The 25,792-nt window shown below is 42.3% G+C and overlaps 1 protein-coding gene across 3 annotated transcripts in view; it reads right to left on the minus strand.

The window, feature by feature from the left end:
• ADD2 (adducin 2) overlaps positions 1–25,792 on the minus strand; it is a 110,967-nt gene that overhangs the window by 18,812 nt on the left and 66,363 nt on the right. For all 3 annotated transcript variants that reach the window (XM_053589234.1, XM_053589235.1, XM_053589233.1), the window contains 7 exons: positions 17,289–17,440; positions 16,779–16,859; positions 12,329–12,478; positions 10,884–11,027; positions 8,666–8,764; positions 4,613–4,789; positions 745–1,002 (listed from right to left, as the gene is read on the minus strand). In XM_053589234.1, coding sequence (XP_053445209.1) covers positions 745–1,002; positions 4,613–4,789; positions 8,666–8,764; positions 10,884–11,027; positions 12,329–12,478; positions 16,779–16,859; positions 17,289–17,440 — 1,061 coding nt within the window. The remainder of the gene's footprint in view (positions 1–744; positions 1,003–4,612; positions 4,790–8,665; positions 8,765–10,883; positions 11,028–12,328; positions 12,479–16,778; positions 16,860–17,288; positions 17,441–25,792) is intronic.

Raw genomic sequence — 25,792 nt, forward strand, 5'->3', positions numbered from 1 at the left:
GCAGAGTCCTGGGAACCAGCTTTGACAGACAGGCAACCTCCTGGGCTTCAGTATTAGGCAAGCCACTTTGAGTCTGGAGGGCTTCATGTTTTTTTATGAGGAGCTATTCTATTTGGCTTGCAGCTACTTTAATGTTAATGTTAATGAAAAATCAAATTGAGAGTCTATATGTGGGAGAAAGGGAGAGAGAAAAGATAACTCGATAGAAGTGACTGTCCACCCCCTCTTGGGTTTGCATCATATCTACAGTCCAAATGTTGGATGCGGGCGGCGCCTGTGGCTCAAGGAGTAGGGCGCCGGTCCCATATGCTGGAGGTGGCGGGTTCAAACCCAGCCCTGGCCAAAAAACCACAAAAAAAAAAAAAAAAAAAAAAAAAAAAAAAACAAATGTTGGATGCTCAGCCCTTGAATTTCCCAGAAGCCCCCTCTGGCTGTGGGAGCAGGAAGTAAAACCCAACTGCCCCTGGGTTGTGTGCTGCACAAGTGGCCTGGTCCAGCTGCCCTCTGGAGAAAGCTGTTCCTCAGATCCAAAAACTGAGTGCAGAGGTGCCAGAAAGAGCTGATCAGGAGCTTAGTGGCCTGAGCAGCCTCCTAGATGCCCAGTAGAAAGCCCGAAAAGGAAATGGCACTGGTGTCTGGCACTAGACACAGGAACTGTTACTCTGCTCCCTTTTTAAAGCTGCTTCACCCCACAAATGCAGCCCACTCCCGTCTCCGGACAGGTGTCTTGGGCTTCCCCCTTACCGTGGTCTTTGGCCGGGGGCTTCCCATGCTCCTCTGGACCTCATCCGCCACATTGACCCGCAGGTAGGTATTGGGCGTGTTGAGCCAGCGGGTCTTCTCCTTCTGCTGTTTCTGGGCATGCTGTCGCAGGGCGGGGACTGGGGCACCATCCTCCTCGAACACAAAGGCTGTGACAGTGGCTGGAATCTCCACCTCACTCTTATGTTTGGTTTTCTCTTGAACAAAGGGGTGGCGATATGTGTAGCCTGTTCTGTAGCCCTAAAAAAAACAAGAATAGAACTACTTATGGTGGGAAAGACATGCACGCATCCACACATGCACTGCTCCCACCCATTAAAGGACTCAGTTTAAACCCAAATCTCTATAAGACAGCCAGGACTTGCCACTCTTCTAGTATATTTCAGAGTTGTTCCCTCTTCCTGGTCCCCCCAACCTTCTCTTATTCCACCCCAACAAGCCCTCCCCCGTCAGGACTGAGAAAATCCCTAGAACCTTGCAGAGCAGATAGACAGAGCTCTTGACCCAAACAGATGCCTGAGTGTCCCCTACGTGGTTCCCAGCTCTGGTGTGCCCTGAAATCACCCAGGAGCTTTCCATAATCCTGTTGCCTGGGCCCTACTTCAGAGCTTCTCATTCAACTGGACAATGGCGTGACCTGGGCTATGAGATTTTTAAAAGCTTCCCAGCTGATTCTAACAGTCACTCTTCCCTTCCTCGACCCTGAAGCTTAACTATTTCCCTTTTGGAATCCCAAAATCTGACTCAAGAACATGCCTGTCCCCTAAGCAATACTTTTTCCCTCAGAGCTGGAAGTGACAGGTGCTCAGTGAGAACATACATTCAGGACTCTTGGCAGTTACTGAAGTAATACTCGACTCTCCCTGCCTTTTTCTTCTTTTATTTTTAAATTAAAATGGCATTAATGTATTTTTCTGATTATAAAGAAAATACATACCCATGCGGAAAAATTAGGCAATATTAAAAAAAATAAGGAAAAAAGTGAATTTGGGGCAAAGTCTCACCTCCAGAGACATCCACTAAAAAATCTTTCTAGTCATCTTTCTATGTATACATATGTGTGCATTATGTTTGATAGCTAGTAAAATAGGATATTTCCAGTTACATATAACGGCCACCTGAGTCTCCTCCTTTGTAAATTGTTATGCTCTCAGCCTGTTTTTCTATTGAAATGTTGCTCTTTTCACACTGATTTGTAATATCTTTTTTACATTAAGAATATTAATATTTTTCTTGCCACAGATGTGGCAAATATTTACCCCCATAATTTGTCTTTGTTTATGGAGGGAATTGGTTTATAAAAATACATGTTTTAGTGTGTCACACTTTATGGGGGCAAGACATGATTGCAAGAGGGACTTTACCTAACAATTGCAATCAGTGTAACCTGGCTTATTGTACCCTCAATGAATTCCCAACAATAAAAAAAAAATAAAAAAAAAAATAAATACATGTTTTAAATTTTTAATGTAATCATAGTTGTCAATATTTGTCATCATGATTTCAGATTTTTCTGCCATGTGTGACAAGGTCTTTCCCAACACAAGGGCATCAAAAATATGAATATATGTTTTTAATACCCCTTTGAGTTCATTTTTTATGTTTAAATTTTTGATAAGTCAGAAATATCTCTCGTTAGAGAAGCAATGAGGTAGCAATCTGCTTTAATTTTCTTTCCCTAAGGACTAGGTAGTCTTTCTTTTCCCCACTGATTTATAAAGTGCCTGCTTATGCTGTGTTAAATTCTTACATGTTTTGGGTTTTTTTCTGGATTCTTTAAGCTGTTGCACTGGTTGCTTGTCCATTCTGCTACTATTTTAGTAGCTATGTAGTTACTAAAACTTTATCACCTTTTAACATGGGCTGGAATTAGTATCTCTAATTACTTTTCTTTTTACAGAATTCTTCTAGCCATTCTGAATTTCACATGGAAAGACATTTTGTTAAGTACTATGCCTTCCCCCAAAAGAATTACATTGAGTTTACTGAGTAATTTTGGAAAAGTGACCTTTTAGCCTATTGAAGCTTTTTAACCAAGAATAAATAATAGCTTTTCATTGATTTCAGGTTTTCTCTCATGTCCATTGGTAAAGTTTTATAGTTATACTTAAATGTTTTTTTCTTAACATTTTAGGATTTTGCTGCATTTGCAAATAGGATTACTTTCTCTCATTATTATATCATTGAAGTAATTAATGTTAAGATACAAAATGAATGATTTTGTATTTTCATTATTGACCACCTCAAAATATCCTCATTATTTCTAATATTTTTTCAGTTGATTTTTTGGGATGTCATAGGCATATGACCATATTATCTGTAAAGAACAATAATCTTGTTTCCTTTGAAATATTAATAGCTCTTATTCTTATGCCTCACTGCATCAGATTGAGTTCCAATATTATTCAGAACAATATTAAATAATAAGGCTAAGAGCAAGAATCATTGTTTTGTTTCAAAGTTTAATGGAAATACTTCTAGTGTTTCAGCATGATACTGACTCATTTTGAGAAATATCATTTTAATAATATAAAATAAGTGTCCTCTTATCCCAATTAACAACTTTTATTTTTATAAATTGATGTTAAATTTTTATCAAATATATTTGGATAGTAAAATGATCAAAAAGTTTTTATCCCTTGACTCTTCAATATCATGAAATACATTTACAAGATTTATAATATTAAACTATCCTTGAATTCTAGGAATGACCTTTTGCTTGGTTATTGTATATTATTCTGATGTTATGCTCAATACTATATGCTAGTTTTCATGCAGTATCTTTTAATCAACATTCAAATTAAAATTGGTCTAAATGTGTTATAATTGTTATGGTGTAATATCCTTCTTTCCTCTTTGCTAAAACAGTTTAAATAGTGTAAGAATCGTCTGTTTCTTAAAGGTCTGAAAGAATTCCTGTATGAAATCATCCAGTCATCTATACTTCATTTAAGTATAGATTATTTAGCACACAAATGTTAATGGGAGTTGTATTTTTATCGTGGATTATACTTTTCATCATTATAAAGCAACCTGTTCAGCCTGGTAATAAAATGGAGATTATTTGAAGGAACTAAAGGCAGAAAGAAAAGTATTAATTATTGCAATGATCTTATTCATAATAAAGAAAATCCGAGGCCATAGCAGTGAGGATGAGGAAAATGAATCAAACAGAAATATTATGAAGACATATTTCATATTTAGCTTTTCTGAGCATCTAAAAAGTTATAATCTCTTGCTGCAATTAGCTTATTTTCTTATTGCATATGCTATCCTCTTGTTCTTACATTGTTCCCTGTTTATACCCCATATTATTAACTAAATTATTAGCCACTATAAGAAGGAAGAATGTCTTAAGACTTCTGTATCCTTGAAAGAACCAGCCCACTCCTAGACACATGCCAGTTTAATTCCTTACATGACTGACTCATTCACTCATTCATTACAATAGGACATTGTTATAAGGCATCTGCTTAAGAAGAAGGAAATTAGTATTATATGCTTTCTGCATTAGAGTCATAAGATTAGAAAAAAGACAGAACTAACTACTTGAGAGGTGTCAACTATAAGAGAGGAGCTATGTTCTGATTATTGTTTTCTCATAGAGAGCACTCTACAGAGCTGATAACACCCACAGTTCTCAGTGGGAGTAGCAACAGCCATTTTTAAGAAAACTCAACTATGTACTATTAGAATGACCATAAATTCTAAATCAAATTGCTAACAAGGCTTTAACAATTTGGCTGTGATTCTGACAGTTTTCTCATGCCCACCCAATCCTTGTACTGCCTACCTCCAGAGGGCTAAGCCTCAATGGACTAGCCTAGAAGGGCAATGGCAGGGGACTTACCAGGTTGTCCAGCATTCTCATGAGGGCCTCAAACTCGTGCTCTCCTAGCCGGCTCTTCTGCATGGGCCCGAAAGTGCTCCCAGCCCACTGCACAGAGCCCACCTCGTGGGGCCGGTGCTTCTCCTGCTCTAAGAGAATGAGGTTCTCCACTCCCCCAGCACTGGACAGAGCTGACACCTGCAGCAAAGAGCAGAGAGCTCTCAGCCTGTGTGCACTCTGTGAGTAGGGTCGTAGAGGTGAACTTAGACATCAGAAATGTCTGGGAAACTGAGGAAAAGCTGCCCAAACCTTTTGGGCATGGACCCATTTCCAAGGAAAAAGGCATTAGTAGTGACTTTCCTGATGTTGGTTCTTAAGACACTACAGAGAAGAAGGAAATAGTAAGTGTTAAATCTTAGTAATAAAACAATAGAGAAGACTGGGACATTACCTGGGATATAGATCCATTTAGAATTGTATTTCTGGGGAAGGAGACTGGATGAGATTGGCTTCAAAGGGGACTTCAAGGGTTTGTAACATTTTATTTTTATTCAAAAGAAAAACATTTGAAGCAAAAAGGTTAGGAATATTTGTTCAATCTGAGTGGTGGGCATGAATGTCTATTATATTGTTCTATTTTTCTGAATGTTGGAAATGTCTATTTCTTTTTTAAAGTCACTTGAAAGAAACAGGCTGGCTTCTACACCAATGAAAACTGGATGTAACCTGATGGGATGCACAGATGCAGTGAAAGATGATGGATAAAATGTTGACAGTGCACAGCCGAGGGTCAGAAGCACAGGGGTTACAGGGCTTCTACCCCGGACTGAGAGTGTTGGTCCCATTGTCTGGTGTCCATGGGGAGGGGATGATGCAACTGGTTGAAGGCAATGAGGTTTGACTATTAGTATAAGAAGTGTGTACATATAGCAGGTGATTTTAGAAATTATCCTAGAAAACATTCATTAATCTAACAAATCCCTTGCTTTTCTAACTCCATGGTCATCGTTTAGTCAGAATGTACCAGATATAATCAGTCAGGGTTTGGCTTCCTGAATAACCTGGCCACAGCGAGACAAGGTGGCTTTGCAGTTGTCTAGGTGGTGAACTGTTGTTTTGCACTGTACATTCTGAGTAAGATTCCATATCCCAAGTAATCCTGCTTATGATGGGGGAACTGCTCCAGTCACATAAACTTCTAATGTTTCAGTGGCATTGTGACAGTTATTTCCTACTAAAAATGAAAGGATCTATAGCCCGCTGATAAATACAGGTCTATAAACCCAGAAGGATGGGGACAGACCCTGGAGTGTGTTGAATTTATCAGTGTTGACAAATGCCCCTGTGTACCTCTTGGAGCTCAACCAGGCAGCTTTCCTTGGTGACCCCCGGTGCCCTGTGAAGAGGAGAAAGCAAGGATATTTTCCATTCCTTTCTCATCCAAGCCACGTGTCCAGCTGAAGGCAGCATAAAGTAAGTGTTTAAGGGCACAGACCTGGGTGCCAGGCTGCTGGGTTGAATCCTGGCTCTACTACTGTCTGCGTGACTTTGGGCAGCTATTTGCCATATCTGTGCCTCAGTTTCCTCACCTGCAAAATGAAAGAAGCAGTACCTACCTCATGAACAGCATTAAGGTAACAGTTGTAAGGTACTGAGGAGAGCACCTGGCACACAGGGAGGGCCTTATGATGCTTTTGATAAGTGGTATCTGAGAAGCAATATCCCTGGGCATGGTCATTAATGGGGAAGGCAAGAGCAAGACAACTGCCCATGACCTTGCAGGAGCTGCTCCTCCCTCTTCCCTCTTCCTCCACTGGTTTCCATGGTGATGGGTAGCAGATGGAGAAGAACTGCCTGAGTTCCTACCCATCTGCCTGTCAGCAGAGCAGGGATCTGCCTCTCTCAGCTGGGGATGACCCAGTTTCCTGGAACCCCAAACTGGTGGGGAACAAAGAGAACACCATCCCCAGGAGAATAGAGTAGGCTCTCCTCCTTGAACACTAACATGACTACAGTCACGTCTGCTTGTTTGCCAAGGTCATGGAGGGAGAAAACTGGGCCCAGGGTGGAAACAGAGCTTCAGAGCCGGCCACTCCACCCAAGTGACCTGCCCAGGGTGACAATCCAAATGGCACCTGCAGACTGCTGCCTCTTGGGCTCCTTCATGCCCTGATCCACCCATACCTCTGGTCTACCTGTTCCTGTTTTTCTTCACATCTTCTAGCTCCATTCCTCCCTCTAGAAGCCTCTCTGCTCCATCAGCTGAACAAAAAGTCACTGGAGCTTTTCTGAGATTATCTGTCTGAATTGCCTGAGGTGATGTAACGAAGTCTCATCAAACCAGTCCTGAGAAGAAAGTGACAGCAGCTGGGGTCCTGACAGGGACAGTGGCCGGCAGGTCTGCCCTTTGAGTGACAATGGCTATTCTGGGGGTCTGGATTGAGGAGACGCGCACTTCCCTTTGTGAGGGGACACATGAGCATCTCTCATCATCCATTTCTAGATGCTCTGTCTTTGTTAAGAGATGAGGTTTCTATATGAGCTATTGTCTCATCTTCTTCAGAAGGAAGATGGGGAGCTCTTAAGAGTTGAGGTACAGGGTGGGAGGGATAGTAGGGGATAGTAGAGGGACCACAACTATGGAGCACACTGCAAGTACAAGTTGGTTCTATCATGTGTAGAACACAAATGTCCTAATGCTATAATTGGGTAAATGAGATGAAAGCTATGCTTATTAGTATGATGTAAGCACTCCAATTTGTACAAATAATCAACACACCGAAATGGGCATAAATGTATTTATGATCTATGTACAAAAGACTTAATAAAAAAAAAAGGAGTTCAGGTACAGAGAGGGGACAGTGGCTTCCCTTTATATCAGAGGCTCTGCCCTGTTCTTACACCAGTCAGTTGTCAGAGGCCAAGGTCAGCATCTTTGGTTGGATAGAGAGGCCACCACTTCAGAAGGTACAATCTGGATCCTGGGTCCATCTTCCCTATATCGTCCTTTTCTGACCACTTCCTCTGACACTTCATCACTACCCTCACAACTGTCCTCTCAACCTGTTTCTATAAAGACTATTGAAGGGTACTCTAGCTATTTTTTCTTTTATATAAAACCAAAACTATTGAAGGGTACTGTGGAGGAGCCTCCACTAGTGATGCTTCTGGACAGATCTCATTCTTCCCAGAGAAACTCCAAGAGAAGGGCAGATGCTCTTCCCCCGGCGCTGCTCTGCCTGGGCCGGCCAGGAGAGGGCAGACCCGATGCCAAAGAGCATAGCAAAGAGCTGACTTGCCTAGGAGTAAACAGCCTCCCCTTCTGTGAGTTTACTCCTAAAAGTGCCATCACAACAGCTCTCTTTGTCTGAAAAGCCTTGTCCTAACAATGACCCACTAGGCCCCACATCTATAATTGAAGGATCAGAGACTGGAGGGGGGCAAGTCCCACACCCATTGGCACACATGCCAGAGCAGGATGAGGGAGCCCATCAGCCTGGCTAACAGCCTTTCCAGGGCTGGGCAAGGCCCCTAACTCACCCTGGCCAATCTGCCGCAGTGATGAGAGTATGCCTGGCTTATCCAACACAACCTTGTTGATAAAACTACAGATCTGTCTGATTTCCTATTGCTTCTCTGCCAAGTCCTCTAAGGGTTGATCACTGACACTCACCATTTCCCCCATCCCTCCATCCCTCATGGAGTCACAGGACTCCATGATCGGCTCCCTGGACCTCACCTTGGGGTTGCCCTGGCTGCCATGTCAATGCTCCATTGGCCTATTCTCTACTTTTTCTGGACTTGACCATGTTCTGCCTTTGCCCTCTTTCCTCCACAAAAAAAGGAGCCCTACCTGTATCTGTTGGTCATAGCTAGGTGTATCAGGTACAGAACTAATTTTGAGCATAAAATTTCAGAAGAGTGAAATTGTGTGATAGCAGAGAAATTGGGCAAGGCTTTTAGAAGTCTAGGATCAAAGGACTCCTTGAGTCCCAGTCAGTGGGGTCATTGCCTTTGTGCACAGACCCTGGTCAGAGCCCACGCTTGGCTCACTTTCCGGAGGGATCTGCTCACCTGTATCTCACATGCAGCCTGTAGGTGGAAGACCTTATAAAACGCCTCCTCTACGGTGTCACCTAGAGCAACCACTCCATGATTTCTTAGCACCAGGATCTGTAGAGAAGTAAAGAACCACTAGTGATGCATAATTAAAACCTTATGCCTTCTAAACTTTAGTTAAGAGAGAGATATTTTTCATTTTATTCAGATTGATTTCCACATCCCTTCTGTGAGTTTAGTCCTAAAAGTACCACCACAACTCTCCTTGTCTGAAAAGCCCTATCCTCACAATGATGCACTATGCCCCACAACTATAATTGAAGGATCAGAGACTTGAAGATCCCAGGTCCCCTCTCCTAACTCCTTGCTCAATTTCTAACATTAAATACTCCTATGTTACCCTCCTGGTGGTTTTAACTCTTAAGAATGTGTAAAGGCATTTTTAAGCTGAGACTAAACAGATCGGTCAATTTCTTTTGGCAATGTCTGGGTCTTTAGACCTTGGAAAACTTAGAAGCTTAAAAAACTGGATTGTATGTTAAAATGAATGAAATTATTACAGGGCATGGTGGTGGATACCAGTAGTCCCAGTTACTTGGGAGGCGGAGGTGGGAGGATCACTGGAGCCCAGGAGTTTGAGTATAGCTAGGGAGATATAGCAAGATCCTGTCTTTATATTTAAAAAATAACAAAGCAAATGAAATTATCTGATGCCCAGTACAATGGTCCCACCTCAGAAGCAATTTCTTGTTTCTCTGACTTAGTCAACTTGGGAGTCAAACCCAAGGAGGTGGATCTGCAAAAACAGGGGAGTCATATCATCACCTCCCTGTGCCTCAGGTTTCCACTCCATAAACTCAACGAGGCCCTGCCAGCTCTAAGATCTCACAGCTCTATTAAAGAAGCCATAGTGACCTTCTAATCTAACTCACTGCTTTTACAGATGAGGACACAGAAGCTAAAGGAAATGGAAAGTCTCCCAGCTACTTAGAGGCAGCATCTGAGATTCTCAGTATGGGTACAATGTTTCTGAGTCAATGGAGAGGAGGGTGGGATAAAGAACCAAAAATGAATTTATAGCAAGAGTATGACTCCCAAATTCCAACTGCATCTTCCCTGCTAGAAAATTTTCTTGGTTGGTTTTACCCTCAAGAACTCTCTGAAACCAGATAACACCTGCCTGAGAGCTGGGACACAGGTCTGTGTGTCAGCTCTGTCCTTGCAGACCTGGGGCTTGAAGCTTGATGACTACATACATCACATGCCCTCTTGGTGGAAACAGCTGGTGTTTTTCCTCTCAAGAGCCAGAGAAATGGAAAGAGAGGATGACTGTGGCCCACACAAGTTAACACAAACAACAGATATCCCATCTCTTAAATTCTTGCAGTGCTTCATAGACATGAATGTGTCATCCCTCTCCCCACATTGAAATGACACTTTGCAGGATGTCAGGAGATAATGAAGGGATTTCCTGCCCATATTAGAGGTGGGAAGATAGAGACTCAAATGGGAAAAGACTCAGGCAAGCAAGAGCCCATCAACACAGGCTTCATTCCCAAAGCTCTTCCATACTGACCCGACCACCCCAATAATGTGCTTTAGATCTAAGCTAAGCAATGAGATTCCATCTTGCTCTAGCAAGTGGGCAGAATAAATGAAACTGGTAACACTCAAGTTTGGGGAGACGGAAGGGAAGTAGCATTCTACTTGGAGTGTGGAGTGAACAAACTTTGCAGGGGGAATTTGGCAATATGAAGCAAGAGCTCTAAAATGTGCATCCCCAGGAATTTATTCTGAAATAATAATCTCAAGCACGAAGATTTAGCTGAGGGGATTTTCATCACAGTGTTACTTATATTCAGAGAAAATTCAAAAAGGGGTAAAAAGCCCTTCTACCTTCTAACCATAGAGGAACGTTCAGATAAAGGGTGGCACAGCCACTCATATAATGAAATAGAACCGATTTAGAATGGTGATAGAGAAAACATTCATAACATTCAAAAGGAGAACTTATTTTATGATCCTAGTTTTGTAAATATATGTGAATATATTTGGAGTATTCACCAAAATCAAAAGCTCAGGGTACTGTGATACTTTTATTTTCTATTTTTTTTTTTTTGGCTTTATCTGCAACCTTGAAACATTCACCAGTGAACATGACCACGTATCACTTCTGTAATGTTGGCTTTGACAATGCCACTCCAGAGCACCTTCCCAGAAGAGCTGGGCTAACCTTGCAGGTGGGTCCAAGGCACTTCTGCAGGTTGATCCGATCAGCTTCCTGCTCCATTTCCCCATTGAAGTCATAATAGGCCATGTCCCCCACCAGCAGGGCATTATGGGAGACAGGCAGGAGGCCACACTTCATGGCTGACACCTTAGAAAGACAACAGCATGGTTAGCACCTGTAGCTCCCTCAAGCCATGCATGGCACATCTGCCCTTTCTTCATAGCAGCACAGTCCAGCTCTACACCAGGGGCTGGTGGGATGAGGGTGGGGACTGGGTACTTGAGAAAGGCCATGGTTCCTCCTCCTCCTGGCTTTGGTCTGCTGTCATGCTGTTGGCTCTACTGTCTTTCCACCACAATTTCACAAAGGCCATGTCAATATATCATTTTTTAGAATTACTGGAAAGAATGCCCTTGAAAGCTATTGCTACCCTGGCTTTGCTCTTGGCTTACAATACCCTGGGAAGAGGCAGGGTGTGGTGGAATTTGCACCAGGCTTGTGTAAAGCAGAGTCTAGGTCTGCAAGGATAAACTTTCAGTGCAGAAATGGCCATGAGTCCTAACGGGGAGGCCCATTGAGAAGTCCTGATTTATGGCCCTGGAATAATACAAATGCAGGGTGAAACACAGAATGCTACAAATACAAACGCATGGGTGAAACACAGAATGCTACCCCTACCCTCACCTTTTCTTAAAAGCAAGGAGCATGAAGAAGATTAGAGGAGCCCTGCCCTCTATCACTCATCCTGCCCTGACTTAGCCCTGAGCTCTGCAGAGATGTACACTTGGCACAAATACATCATTGCATCTTATCCAGATTCGGGAAGGTCTGAATGCTCACAGGCAGTGTGCTTTGCTGAGAAAACAACATGCTGGTGACAAGTCCAATCTTTCCCTGTAGGTATATGGCCTATGAGTCAGGAGGACAGGGTAAGGGTTGGGAGAATGTCCAGAATTGACTGTCTGCTATCTTTCCAAGTGACAATGCCTTAGACACACATGGAGAAATGATCAGAGACCCTGGGGGGACAATCCTTCTACTCTCTCTTGGATTTGCTCACTGTGTCCCCAGCTCTCAGCCTAGCCTGGGTTAAAAGTGGGGACAATCCAGGTTCCCGCCATTTTGTAATCCTCTGTCAAGCTATCTCCTCACTAGAGCCCAGTCTGTGTGGCGGAAGGCACCACCCACCAGTCCAATAGGGTAAGTAGTCCCAGTCTGTGTATGTAATAGGACCAGGGACATGGTGGAATGGACATTCCACATCTTTACCTTACACTAAGACTTCAGTAGTTAGAAAGCTGGGGAGGCTGAAGTTCCCACATTGGAGGCTCTCTTTCCTTACCTTGGCCTGAGTTTTGGAATCTTTCCAGAACTGTTCTAAATGATGAGATGGCTACTACCTCCAGCGGCTATGTACTTCCTCGGGTGCTGGACAGAAGCCCACTCACCGCGGCCGTGGCCGGCGTGTGCAGGTGGATGATGCAGCGCACATCAGGTCTGGCTGCATAGATGGCCGAGTGGAGACAGAAGCCTGAGGTGTCCACTGGGAAGCAGCTGCTGCCCTTCTCCACCACCTCTCCTAGGATGTTCACCTTGATCTGGGCCAGGGAGGAAGAGAGACTTACAGCAACTTACACTCCTTTCCCAGCTGATGGGCCTGGCATGTACTGTCCACCCACGTTCCCTCATTCCAAACACCACCAGTGATGGCTGGGCTTGGAGCTGGAGAAAATCCACCTGGTTCTTACTTGCAGTGAGTACATGGTCTAATGGGGGGAACAGATGACTATAATTCAACTTGAGAGCAGAGTTTCTCAAAGTTCACTGTGCACACAAGTCACCTGGAGATCCTCTCAAACTGCAAATTCTGACCCATGGCTAAATACTGAGCTGAGAGTCTGCTTTCTAACAAGTTCCCGCAGAGCACGCTTTGAGTAGCAAAGTGATCAAAGAGTCATGCACGGAATTCTCTAGAAGCAGACAGGAGGAGTCTTTAATCCCAGCAGACTATGAGAATCAAAAAGGCTCCCCAGAGGAAGTAACACCTAAGCTGAGTTCTTTATTTTTTGAGATTTTTAAAAGAAAATACACAAAGATTACCAAAAAAAGTATAATGAACACCCATTTATCAATTACTCAAAAGCTAGATCCTAAAGGACAAGTGGAAAGTAGTCACTGATTTTATAATCTACTTTTGACTCCAGAGGCTAGTAGGGTAATGGCTGAAAAAAACCTCACACATGTATGCATGAGTGCGAGCATGCTCCAGAGAGGCTGGTGGCTGGTGGCTGGTGGCTGGCCTTGGTGTTCCCTATTTAACATAAATAATTTTACAGAACGCCAACATCAGAGAAGGTCACTCTGTGGCCATGATACAACAAGACGAATGACTACTCCTTAATCATGTTTAAGCACAGGGTGGCACCTGTGGCTCAGTGGGTAGGGTACCAGTCCCTTATACCAAGGGTGGCGGGTTCGAACACAGCCCCGGCCAAAGTGCAACAAAAAATAGCCGGGCATTGTGGTGGACGCCTGTAGTCCCACCTACTTGGGAGGCTGAGGTAAGAGAATCGCCTAAGCCCAGGAGTTAGAGGTTGCTGTGAGCTGTGATGCCACAGGCACTCTACCAAGGGTGATAAAGTGAGACTCTGTCTCTATTAAAAAAAAAAAAAAATCATGTTTAAGCACAGATAAAAACCACACTGGGCCAGTGCAAAAATGACCGACACCCCCACTCCTGGCTAAGAGAGACTTCTGCTTCTTTATCAATGACAGCTTTTTTTTTTTTTTTTCTTTTTTTTTTATTGTTGGGGATTCACTGAGGGTACAATAAGCCAGTTACACTGATTGCAATTGTTAGGTAAAGTCCCTCTTGCAATCATGTCTTGCCCCCATAAAGTGTGACACACACTAAGGCCCCACCCCCCTCCCTCCCTCTCTCTTTCTGCTTCCCCCCCCATATATCAATGACAGCTTTAGCCTCACTTCCTTCCATCCCCTCCTCTGCCTCCTGGATAAAAATTACTAAAAAATATCCAGTCATAGAATTTCCCATGTCATAACTGTGCAATTCAGGGTGAATTGAGAAGTCTCTCTCAAATCACCTAACACAAACACAAACCCTAAAACAAGCTCCTAACCTCCTCTTAACACTCTTACTGAATGCACCCCCTCATCTCTTGAGTGCAACCTCCATCCAGCTTGTCAGGAACCTAACTTATTGACTGCCGTAGTTCCCTAGATATTATCAAGCTGGATTATAGTTGCTAAAACTCACTAAAACTTTGGCCCTTAAAACTGAAGCACCCATGATATCCTGAATGTAGCCCACAGGGCAGTTCCTCAAGTTGCCCACCACCCCCATCCCAGAAGGCTCAAGCAGATAAGATGGAAGGTGACAGGGCTAATGTCAGGGGAGGGGTGTGCTTCTGACATCATTTGCTTAAGCCGAAGCCTCAATAAGATGTTCAACAAATCCCTACTCACAACAGCCTGTTGTAGGTGAATTTCAAGGAATGAACATGACTCAAAGTGGCCTCACCCCTAGAGGAGGCAGCACCTGAGTGCCCAGTGTGGTCCTCTGGTTTCCCTTCAACCCAGCTCCCCTACTTCCTTGGGTGTGTGGCCTGTTTGGAATTCCTCTCTGAGACAGTCTCTCTCGGATCTCATGTATTTTTTTTTATCTTATCATTAGATGTATAATCTGTTGTCTAACAGCACAGCTGCTGTTCCATACGGTGCCTTTGTACAAATGACAAAGCACGCACACACTCTTGAGCACAGCCCCAGGGGCATAGGGCTTGGTATGTGGATATTGCCATTGCGTAGATTCCAACAGGAAGCCCAGTGCCAGGACATAGTTGAGTGATGAATTCCACGTCCTCTTCTCTTCCTCATCAGCTGGGCTCCCTTGTACAGTGTGGAAGCTACACTACCCTCCAGAGCAGCCAGAAACATCACTTGCCCAAGACTCTCAAACCTATATCTCTGGCCTACAGCACTTCTGAACTCAGGATAACCAAATGCCAACTGGCATCTCCTGAACATCACACCAGCTCCTCAAACAGTTGCATGTTCCCAACCCAACTGATCACCAGGCTCACTAAACTTGCAGGCCCAGAATTTCCTTCCCAGCTAACTATGAAAGCCCCAACTGGTTGTCTGTGTGCCAGCTGGCCTCTACACAGATGTCAGAGGGATTTTTCTATAACAGAAACATGCTCACATCACTCACCTGCTTAAAACACTTCAGTGGCTCTGCCTGTTTGGCAGAATAAAGTCAAAATGCCACAACAAGGCCTTCCGTGCCATTTATCTTCTGGTCCCTATCCCCCTCCCAGACTCACCTCCACATACTGAATACCTGAGCCAGATTTGGCCACTTGCCTGTCTTCCCAGATGCACAGAGATTTTATGTGCATCTGGGCCTGGAGCAAGCTATGCTCCTGCTGAGGACACAAGTCATCTCCATCAAACCTCTCTCCCCGTGGTCTCAGTCTGCTCATTGTGATGGCTCATGAGAACTACTCTCGTGCACCATAGTTTCAACTCACAGCCTCCTCCTCACCCTCCACTTTCTATGGCTCCCAGTAGAAAAGCTTTTCCAGGCTTTTGAAGCTTCCTTCAGCTCTATGAGAGTATTCTTCACTCTGAGATTTGTTTGTTGGTTTGTTTTGTTTTTGAGACAGGATCATGCTTTGTCACCAGGCTGCAGTGTAGAAGTGCAATCACAGATCACTGCGGCCTTGAATGGGCTCGGCCTACCCAGTAGCTGGCACTACAGGTCCATACCACCATGCTTGGCTAATTTTTCTATTTTTTGTAGAGATAAGATCTTGCTATGTTGCCCAGGCTGGTCCCAAACTCCTGGCCTCAAGTGATCCTCCCACCTTGGCCTCCAAAAATGCTGGGAACCACTGTACCTGCCCACTCTAAGTTTTAAGCACTGATTACCTCACCTCTCTACCCTGACCAGACAGAGCCAGGGTTGTCCTTGTCTCAGTTCAGACTTAGCCATCACTTTCTTGGGTGGCCTTGTGCAAGTTACCCTCTCTCGGCACCAGAGTCTTCTCCTGCCTATAACGTGGTGTTAGTCATCATCAAGGTCCTTCCCTGCCCAGATAATTTGTGACTTTATCAGTCTGCTGCTTTGAATGAGCAGCTGGACTCCACACATGAGCACATCTCAGGTCTGCCAAGGCCCCCAGGGTGACATCCACCTCTCACAGGTGCACAGCAGAGCAGCCACCACCCACACAGCTGAGAAGAATTAGACTAGAAAGCAGTCCTGCTTTCCTCCTCAGAAAGAAACTTCCTGAACTGAAGCAACTTTTGGAAGTTTCTTTCTACTTCATTTAAAAGGAGCCATGCTGAAAAGGGACCCAGAAGCCATCTCTAACGGCTCCGGCACTAGACGACCATGTTGCTTTGGTTCTTGTTCTGATGTATCCTTCCATGCAAGAAGTCCCCTCTTCTAATCTTTTTTTTTTTTTTTTTTTTTTTTTTTTTTTTTGTGGTTTTTGGCTGGGGCTAGGTTTGAACCCACCACCTCCAGCATATGGGACCGGCGCCCTACTCCTTGAGCCACATGCGCCGCCCCCCTCTTCTAATCTTTATGGTCCAATCCCAGGCTCGGCCATTCCATGAGTCTGCTTAGAGACTCTGGGCCCCTGTCCACTCCCTTCCCTCCTACTGAGCTAGTGCCTACACCTCTTATCTGGTCTCTTGGTCACTTGATACTTTGGGCATGCAATTTGTTCCATTGTCTTCTCCATCCCACTAGATTGTGAACTCTACAGGACAACAGTGGCTGATTTAGAGATGACCTATCACTGGAGGAGCAGAGAGGGTGCTGTCATTTCAATAAGGAGCAGGCAGCAAGATTCTGGCTGTACTCACCAGGCTGGATGCTGTGACTTCACTGCAAGACACTCCCTTAGGGCTCATCAGAAAGTGGTCCTGCTCCTTGCTGACTCTCAACTAGAAAAAAAAAATTATATATATATAATATATATGCATGCTGTCGGGGGCAAGGACACTGTGCTCAAATCCTTTCTTCCCTTGAATCTATTGTGTCAAAGTTTTCCTCCAGTGAACACTTCTCTCTCTTCCCACCCATGAGAGATGAAGAGGACATGGCCTTTATTTGGAGCTGGAAAAATGGAATGACGAAAGGAATCCCACAGTGGTCAAGGATAGCCCTAGATATGGGATTCAAGAATTCCTGGTCCTGATCCCAAGAAGAACATACTGAATAGGTTGTCAGTTCAGTGATCAGTGTGGTTAGAAGCCTTGGAAGGACTCTGCATCTTGGTCAAAGGCCACAAGCTATGCCATGGCCATGCTGAGGACCAGAGGGATTTTGTGGAACCACATGCAGTGCCCACCCAAGTCCTAGGTTCTCCTCACCGTAACATAGGTGTCACTCAGCTGCGCCCAGCCGTAGAGGTCCAGGAGTCGGTAGACGCTGCTGATCTTGCACCGCATGAGTCTCTCACCCTTGGCTAGGGTCAGGGAGTCAGCTGTGTGAAGGTCATTGATGGGCGTCATCAGGGAGAAGTCTGCAGAGATAGGGTGGGGACAGTGCAGCTCTGAGAGTGGGGTTCCCATTTGCCCACCCCTTCCTTGCACCCAGGCCTCTCTAAATCCTCACTGATACTGCAACTGCACAAGGGACTTTCCCAGGCAGAGAATTAAACAGCATTGACCCATACTGAGGGGGACAAAAATCCCAAGAGAATGGATATTTGTGCCAATAAAGTCCTCTGCTCATTTAGATAAGCATAGCACTGCTTTTGGTTACAATCATGACAAGACCCAGAAAAACGGGACCTCAGAATGTCAAGCTTACTGTGCATAAATCCTGAAGATGGACACTGAATAAATGCAAGAATAAATTCTTGACTGTAAATTCAGGTATATCTCAGCCAAGAGGTAAATTCCTTAACTTCTTCTAAACGCCCAGGAGTCAGCGTGACTGTGGTTGGCTGAAGGGCTGGAGGCCTTGTGCAGGGCATGTCTGCTCCTCTCTGGACATGTAGAGATGTGTTCTTATATGATAGTTCTTTCTGGGAATTTTGTGAACATGTAGAAGGGATTTGGAAGTGGGCCTAGAAAGTTTGATGGTCATCTCCCCAGAGGACCCAAAGGGTCTAGGAGTTGATATCCAGTGTATTTGATTAACATTGATGACCACTCCCTACATGCCTCAGGAGGGCAAAAGAGGGCATCTGAGCCCTGGCTCTTGGATTAGTCAGTGTCTAGGAATCAATAAAAGAATCAATAGAAAAGGATTCTGGCTTAAAATGATGTCTGGCTAGAAACTTCCTGACACTGCCTGTCCTAGCTCCCCACAACCTTTAAAGGATCAGAATGTTGTTTGGGAGTTTTTACCACCACCACCTCTAAAAGCCTTGCTGCTACACTGTGATGTACATCTTGCATCACGTTTGCCATTAGCTGAAATGAAGAGATGATCTACAAAGGTGAGGGAGGACTGGGTGCTATTGGGCCAACAGCAGGCAGGCAGAGCAGACCTTGAATCACCCCATGTCAGGGAAATGCTACCAAAGGCCCTGAGCCCTCCAGAGGTGATACATCTACCTCTGGGACATGTGTCCAGTAAGCCTAGCTAACAGGGACAGCAGTGGTCCAAAGGCCCAGTTAGACAGCAAAAATAATACCAAAAAAAATTTTTTTTGCAGTTTTGGCCAGGGCCAGGCTTGAACCCGTCACCCCCAGTATATGGGGCGAGCGCCCTACCCACTGAGCCACAGGTGTGCCCAATACCAAAATTTTAAAGTCAAGGATTTCTAATTCAAATTGGACAGTCTGGGATCCCCTCCTCCTCTCCATGGGCTCCCCAGACAAGAAGTTAGGACCCAGCATATCCTCTTTGTTCTATATCAGAGAGAGTCCCCCTGCTCCACCCTCTGTGAATGACCCTACCCAGAAAACTGAGGGGTGGGAGGAGAACACAGGGTTCAACAGCAGTTCCTGATCCCCTGCTCTGAGTCTTAAGGAGAGATAAAGAGAGGTTGGTTAATCAGTACAAAAATATGGTGGGGCAACTATAGTTAGCAAGAATTTATAGTTTATTTCAAAATAGCTAGAAGAAAAGATTTGGAATGTGTCCAACATAAAGAAATAATTAATGTTTAAGGTGACAGATAGTCTAATTACCATGATTTGATTATTACACATTGATATATGTATCAAAATGTCACATGTACCCCATAAATATGTACACCTATTATGTATCAATTTTAAAAATAAATAAAGTAATAATGGTAAATACAAATTTAAAAAATGCTTATTCTAATTGGCCTCATGAAAATTAAAATGGCTGAATGCCACATTTATAAATCTGACCTATTTGAGCCAACGATTCAACGTACCTACGAAAACATAGAAAAAGATGAAAACTCACTGAACTCTCTGAAAGTTAAGACTAGAGGGCCCACTAACGCCCCAACCCCCAAATTTCTAGGCAAATGAAGCTAGACAGAAAATCATCCATCTGGGCTTGAACTGTGATACTTGAAACTTCCCTCCCTTTGACTCAGACACACGTGGAGTAGATTTTTGAGCATCCATTTGTCTTCTGGGCAGATGCTGATTGGTGAGGCAATGGGAATGCTAGTAAGTCCTATTCCTCTTTTGAAAAAAACGAGTATGAAGACAGAGACATGAAAATAAGAGTAGAGAATATGACAGATATGGGAGACAAAGACCAGAGAGAGAGCCAGCATATAATCAGTATTGGTATAATAGTACAAAATTTTTCTGAACTGAAAAAAAGGCCTGTGTATACAAGTTGTAAGGACGTACTATATTACAAGGAAGGAAAAGTTCATTTAATAAATCCCCAAACCTACAATTATATGCTTCCTGGCAACATTTCTGAAATATGAGACAAGGAAAAAAATCCATAAGCATCTAGGAAAAAAAAATTTGGTTATTTACATGGAACAAAACATAGGCTGTCTCAAATTTCTGTTATAGCCACAAAATTCTAGAAGACAATGCTGTAGGTTTCTAGAGTGACCCAAAACAGGTAAAAATAAAAGATCCAAAGTACATCAGATAGCCTGGGCATGGTAGCTCATGCCTGTGAATTTGAGCAATCTGGAAGGGAAGCTGAGGCAGCAGGACCCCTTGAGATCAGGGAGTTTGAGACCAGCCTGAGGAAGAATGAGATGCCATTACTACTAAACATAGAAAAATGAGCGAGGCATCGTGGTGGGCACCTTTGCTCCCAGCTACTCGGGAGGTTGACACAGTAGAATCACTTGAGCCCAAGAGTTTGAGGTTGCTGTGAGCTATGATACCATGGCACTCTATCCTGGGCAACAGAGTGAGACTCTGTCTCAAAAAAAAAAAAAAAAAAAAAACTCAGACAAATATAAGTGAAAGGCTCGGTGCCTGTAGCTCAAGCGGCTAAGGCGCCAGCCACATACACCATAGCTGGCGGGTTCGAATCCAGCCCAGGCCTGCCAAACGACAATGATGGCTGCAACCAAAAAATAGCCGGGTGTTGTGGTGGGTACCTACAGTCCCAGCTACTTGGGAGGCTGAGGCAAGAGAATCACTTAAGCCCAGGAGTTTGGTGTTGCTGTGAGCTGTGATGCCACAGCACTCTACCCAGGGCAACAGCTTGAGGCTCTATCTCAAAAAAAAAAAAAAAAAAAACAAATATAAGCAAAAATTAGCCATCATGGTGGCTCAAACATATAACCCTAGCACTTTGGGAGTCTGAGCAGGGAGGATCACTTGAGGGCAGGGGCTCAAAACCAGTGTGGGCATCACAGGGACACCCCCAACACTGCAAAAAAATTAAAAAATCAGTCAGGCATGGTGGTGTAAGCCTGAAGTCTCAGCTATTCTAGAGGCTGAGGCAGAAGGATTGCTTAAACCCAGAAGTCTGTGGGAGCTATGATTATGCCACTGCAGACCATCTCAGACAATGAAACAAGATCCTGTCTCAAAAATAATAAATAAATAAATAAACACAGATAATATTATTATCAAAGGAGAAGTCGGGGAAAACAATATTCTCTTGGACAAAGGAGCTATTTTGTATGTAATTTTATATAGATTAAAGGTACAATCCATAATAAAGCTATTGTTATAAAAAATACTTATGCTCTGAATAATATTTCATCAAGGTATATAAAGCATATTACAAGTCCACAGAGATCAAAACAGCATGGTATAAGCACAAAAATAGAGACATAGACACATGGAACTGAACAGAAAACCAAGAGATGAAACTAGTCTCTGATAGCCATCTGATCTTTGATAAACCAAACAAAAGCATAAAGTGGAGAAAAGAATCTCTATTCAATAAATGGTACTGGGAGAACTGATAACCACATGTAAAAGACTAAAACTGGAACCGCACCTCTCATTACGGTTGAAAAAAATTGACTCAACAATTGAGTCAAAAATTGACTCAACATGGATAAAAAATTTAAATCTAAGACATGAAATGATAAAAATCATAGAAGAAAGTGTGGGAAAAACTCTTAAGGATGTTGGCCTGGGGGAAGATTTTATGAAGATTTCAGTGGCAACATAATAAAAACAAAAATAAACAAATGGGACTTAACTAAACCAAAAGGCTTCTACACAGCTAAAGACACAAGAACTAAAGGAAATAGAAAACCTTCAGAATTGGAAAAGATATTTGCATGTTACAAATCTGATGAAGGGTTGATAACTAGACTCTACAAAGAACTCAAGTTAATCAATAAAAAAAGAGTAAACAATCCCATATATCGTGGAGCAAGACAGATGACCAGAACCTTCTCTAAGGAAGACAGAAAAATGGCTAACAGACATGAAAATATGCTCATTGTCCCTAATCATCAGAGAAACGCAAATGAAAATCACCCTGAGATATCATCAAACTCCACTGAACATACCCTACATCACAAAGTCCCAAAGTTGTAGATGCTGGAATGGATGTGGAGAGGGGGAACATTTTTACACTGTTCGTGAGACTGCAAATTAATACAGCCTCTTTGGAAAGAAGTATGGAGACTCCTCAAAGAACTCAAATTAGAACTTCCATTTGATTCTTCAATCCCATTACTAGGCATCTACCCAGGAGAAAAAAAAAATTTTATCACAAGAACATTTGCTTTAAATTGTTTATCACAGCTCAATTTACAATAGCCAAGAGGTGGAAACAACCTAAATGTCCATTAACCCAGGAATGGAGTAACAAACTGTGGTATATGTATACCATGTAGCACTATTCAGCCATAAAAAGATGGAGACTTTACATTTTTTGTATTAACCTGGATGGAGCTGAAACACATTCTTCTTAGTATAGTATCATAAGGATGGAAAAGCAAATATCCAATGTACTCAATACTAATATGAAGCCAGTAGATGATCTAAGACACGCCCATACACGAGAAAAACTTAATTCATTCAAGGTGGGAAAGACAAAAGGGGGAGAGGAGAGGGGATTGGTGTGCTCCCACTTAATGGGCATGGTGTAAGGGTATATGACACACCTTTAGTGTGAGGGACAACGGTAAGAGGTACTCTACCTAACAAATGCAAATATTGTGACCTAGTTTTTTGCACCCTCACAATAACCTGAAATAAAAAAAGGATATATAAAGCAAGAACGATCATAAATACAATGAGAAATGAACAGAAATCAAATATAATAGGTGACAATGCAGCTCTCATTTTGGAGAAAATCAAATAAAAGTGAAAATACAGATTAAATAATATTCCCTGGAGATAGTCTATATCCATATATCATTTTTAAATAATATTATTAGGCCACAAAGAATATCTCAATAAATCTCCAACACAGAAATTAAATAATCCATATTGTCTAAACATAAAGCAATAAAACCCAATCTTATTAACAAAGCTTTAAAAGAAAAAGTATTCAACCGCTTAGAAAGGAAAAAATAAACTTCCAGAAAGCTCTTAGAATAAAAATGAAGTCAAAACAGCAACTGCAAGCTGGAAATGGACAATAAAATAAATACTATATGTCAAATTCATGAGATAAGGCCACACACATACTCAGAAAAAAATCTATAGCCTTAAATGTCTTTATTATTGAGTTAAGTGTAAAAAACAAATCCATTTTTTCTATTCTAGAAAATTATAAAGAACAAAATAAACCAAATAAAAGTTAGGGAAAATAATTAAAGAATATCAAACAAAATTAATAAATTAGGGACTAAGAAGAATAGTGGAACCAATACATAAATCCAAGATTTGGCTTGTGTGATGAGCTCTGTGAATAAACAAATACCTGGAATAGTTGATGCAGAGAAAGTAGAAATACTCAGCACAAGGAATAGGAATGGGATGTCATCTCATCCACAGCAGAAAGTTTAAATGTTAAAAATAATATTGTAAATCACTCTAACAATTTTGAAAAGCTCCATGAAATGGATTATTTCTTATAAAATACACAACCAAAACTTATTCAAGAAGCAGCAAAAAAAAAAAAAAAAAAAAACTCTAGGTGCAGCTAAGGAAAAAATGTCAAAAACATTCATTTCAATTCAAGTTGGGGAGAAGGAGAATGAGGGAGGGAATAGGGGGGTTTAAGGTGCTCTCACTCAATGGGCACAATGTAGGGGTGTATGGCACACCCTTTGAGTGCAGGACATGACTACAAGAGAGACTCTACCTAACAAATTCAAATATTGTGGCTTGGTTGTTTGTACCCTCACATTAACCTGAAATTTAAAAAAAATGTCAAAAACACCTTAAAATGTTTCAGATCTAGATGGCTTTGTAAATGAATAATAAATCTTCTAAGAATAGATACTTCCTCTCTTAACTTAAACTCTAACGGGCTGGGGTGGGGTAGGCAGGGAAGGATTACTCTATTCATTTCATGAAACTATAGCTTAATACCAATAATAGGTAGGAAATGCCTAAAAAGTGAACTGCTGACCAATCTCATGGGTGAATATGAATGCCAAAATCCTTAATACAATTCTAGAAAATCAAATCCAGAAGAGCATTTTAAAAAGAATGCATCAAGATTAGGAATAATTTGTTTTAATAATGCAAAAAAGAGTTTAATATTTAGAAACCTATTACTATAACTCATCAACAACATTAATTAAACAACATCAATTGTTTAAGAAAAGAAAAATCAATAAATGCCCAGAATGCATTTTATAAAATTCAACATCAATTTCTGAGAAAAACTCATTGTGAACTAGAATAAAAAGATATTTCTTCAACATGATAAAAAAATAATTATCCCAAACTCCTATGGTAAAACAATTTCCATTAAAGTCAGAAACAAGAATGATTATTCTCTAATCTATTATTAAACATGGTTCTGAAAGTTCTAACAGATGCAATGAGAAAACTGGAAAATGAAACCAAAGGATAAATATCGGGAATGAAGGAAGCAAAATGATTCTTATTTGAAGATTATATGACTTTTCTATATACACGTACAAAATGCAAGAGAATTAACTGAGAAGATGTTAGAATTTAAATAAGAATTCCATGAGGGATTAGTTTAAATATATAAATATATATCCAACAATTTCCCTTGAATGAGACATATAACCAGAAATGAAACTGAATGAATAGATGACATTATCTTATTTCTGAAAAGATTTAAGAGTCATTCATGCAAATTTTCTTTTTTCCCTTTTTTTCTTTTTTAGAGACAGGGTCTCTGTTGACTAGCCTAGAGTGCAGTGGCATGATCATAGCTCAGTGTAACCTCAAACTTCTGGGCTCAAGAGACCCTTTCACCTCAGCCTCTGGAGTAGCTAGTACCATAGGTGCAGGCTACCACACCTGGCTAAACTTTTTTTGCATTTTTATAGAGATGGGGTCTTGCTGGTCTCAAACTTCTGGTTTCAAGCAACCCTCCTGCCTTAACCTCCCAAAGCACTGGGATTATAGGTGTGAGCCACCACAGAGCATTCATGTAAATATTTTAAGAACCTACCACATGCCAGGACACGATTTTAGAATATAGCAGTGAACCAAATATACATTTCTTCTGTGGAGGTGACATTCTAATATAAAATTATACGTTTGTAAATCCTTCACCAAATCACGATATTCATTTCATATAATCCTAATCCCAATCCCAAAAGGAACTTTTTTCTTTTTTAAGAGACAGACTTTCACTTTATGCCCCTCGGTAGAGTGCCGTGGCATCACAGCTCACAGCAACCTCCAACTCCTGGGCTTAAGCGTTTCTCTTGCCTCAGTCTCCCAAGTAGCTGGGACTACAGGCACCCGCCAGAATGCCCGGCTATTTTTTTGTTGCAGTTTGGTGGGGCGGGGTTCAAACCCACCACCCTTGGTATATGGGGCCAGCGCCCACTGAGCCACAGGCACCACTCCCAAAAGGAACTTTTAAAGGTAGATGGGGTGGCACCTGCAGCACAGTGGTTAAGGTGCTGGCTACATGCATGGAGAGTGGTGGGTTTGAACCCGGCCGAGGCAGCTAAACAGCAATGACAACTGCAACAACAACAAAAAATAGCCAGGCATTGTGGCGGGCGCCTGTCATCCCAGCTACTTGGGAGGCTGAGGCAAGAAAATCACTTAAACCCAAGAGTTGAAGGTTGCTATGAGTTGTGACGCCAAGGCACTCTACCCAGGATAACATAGTGAGACTCTGCCTCAGGGAAAAAAAAAAGGTAAATGGGAGAACTTGGCAAAATAATACTAAAGTTATTTTAAAGAATAAACTTGTTACAAGGGTACATGTGAAACTTAGTAAATGTAGAATATAATTGTCTTAACACAATAACTAAGAAAATGCCAGGAAGGCTATGTTAATCAGTGTGATGAAAATGTGTCCAACTGTTTATAAAACCAATGTATGGTGCCCCATGATCGCATTAATGTACACAGCTATGATTTAATATTAATAAAAATAA

This window comes from Nycticebus coucang, chromosome 4 (assembly GCF_027406575.1).
Source record: "Nycticebus coucang isolate mNycCou1 chromosome 4, mNycCou1.pri, whole genome shotgun sequence".
Lineage (NCBI taxonomy): Eukaryota > Metazoa > Chordata > Mammalia > Primates > Lorisidae > Nycticebus > Nycticebus coucang.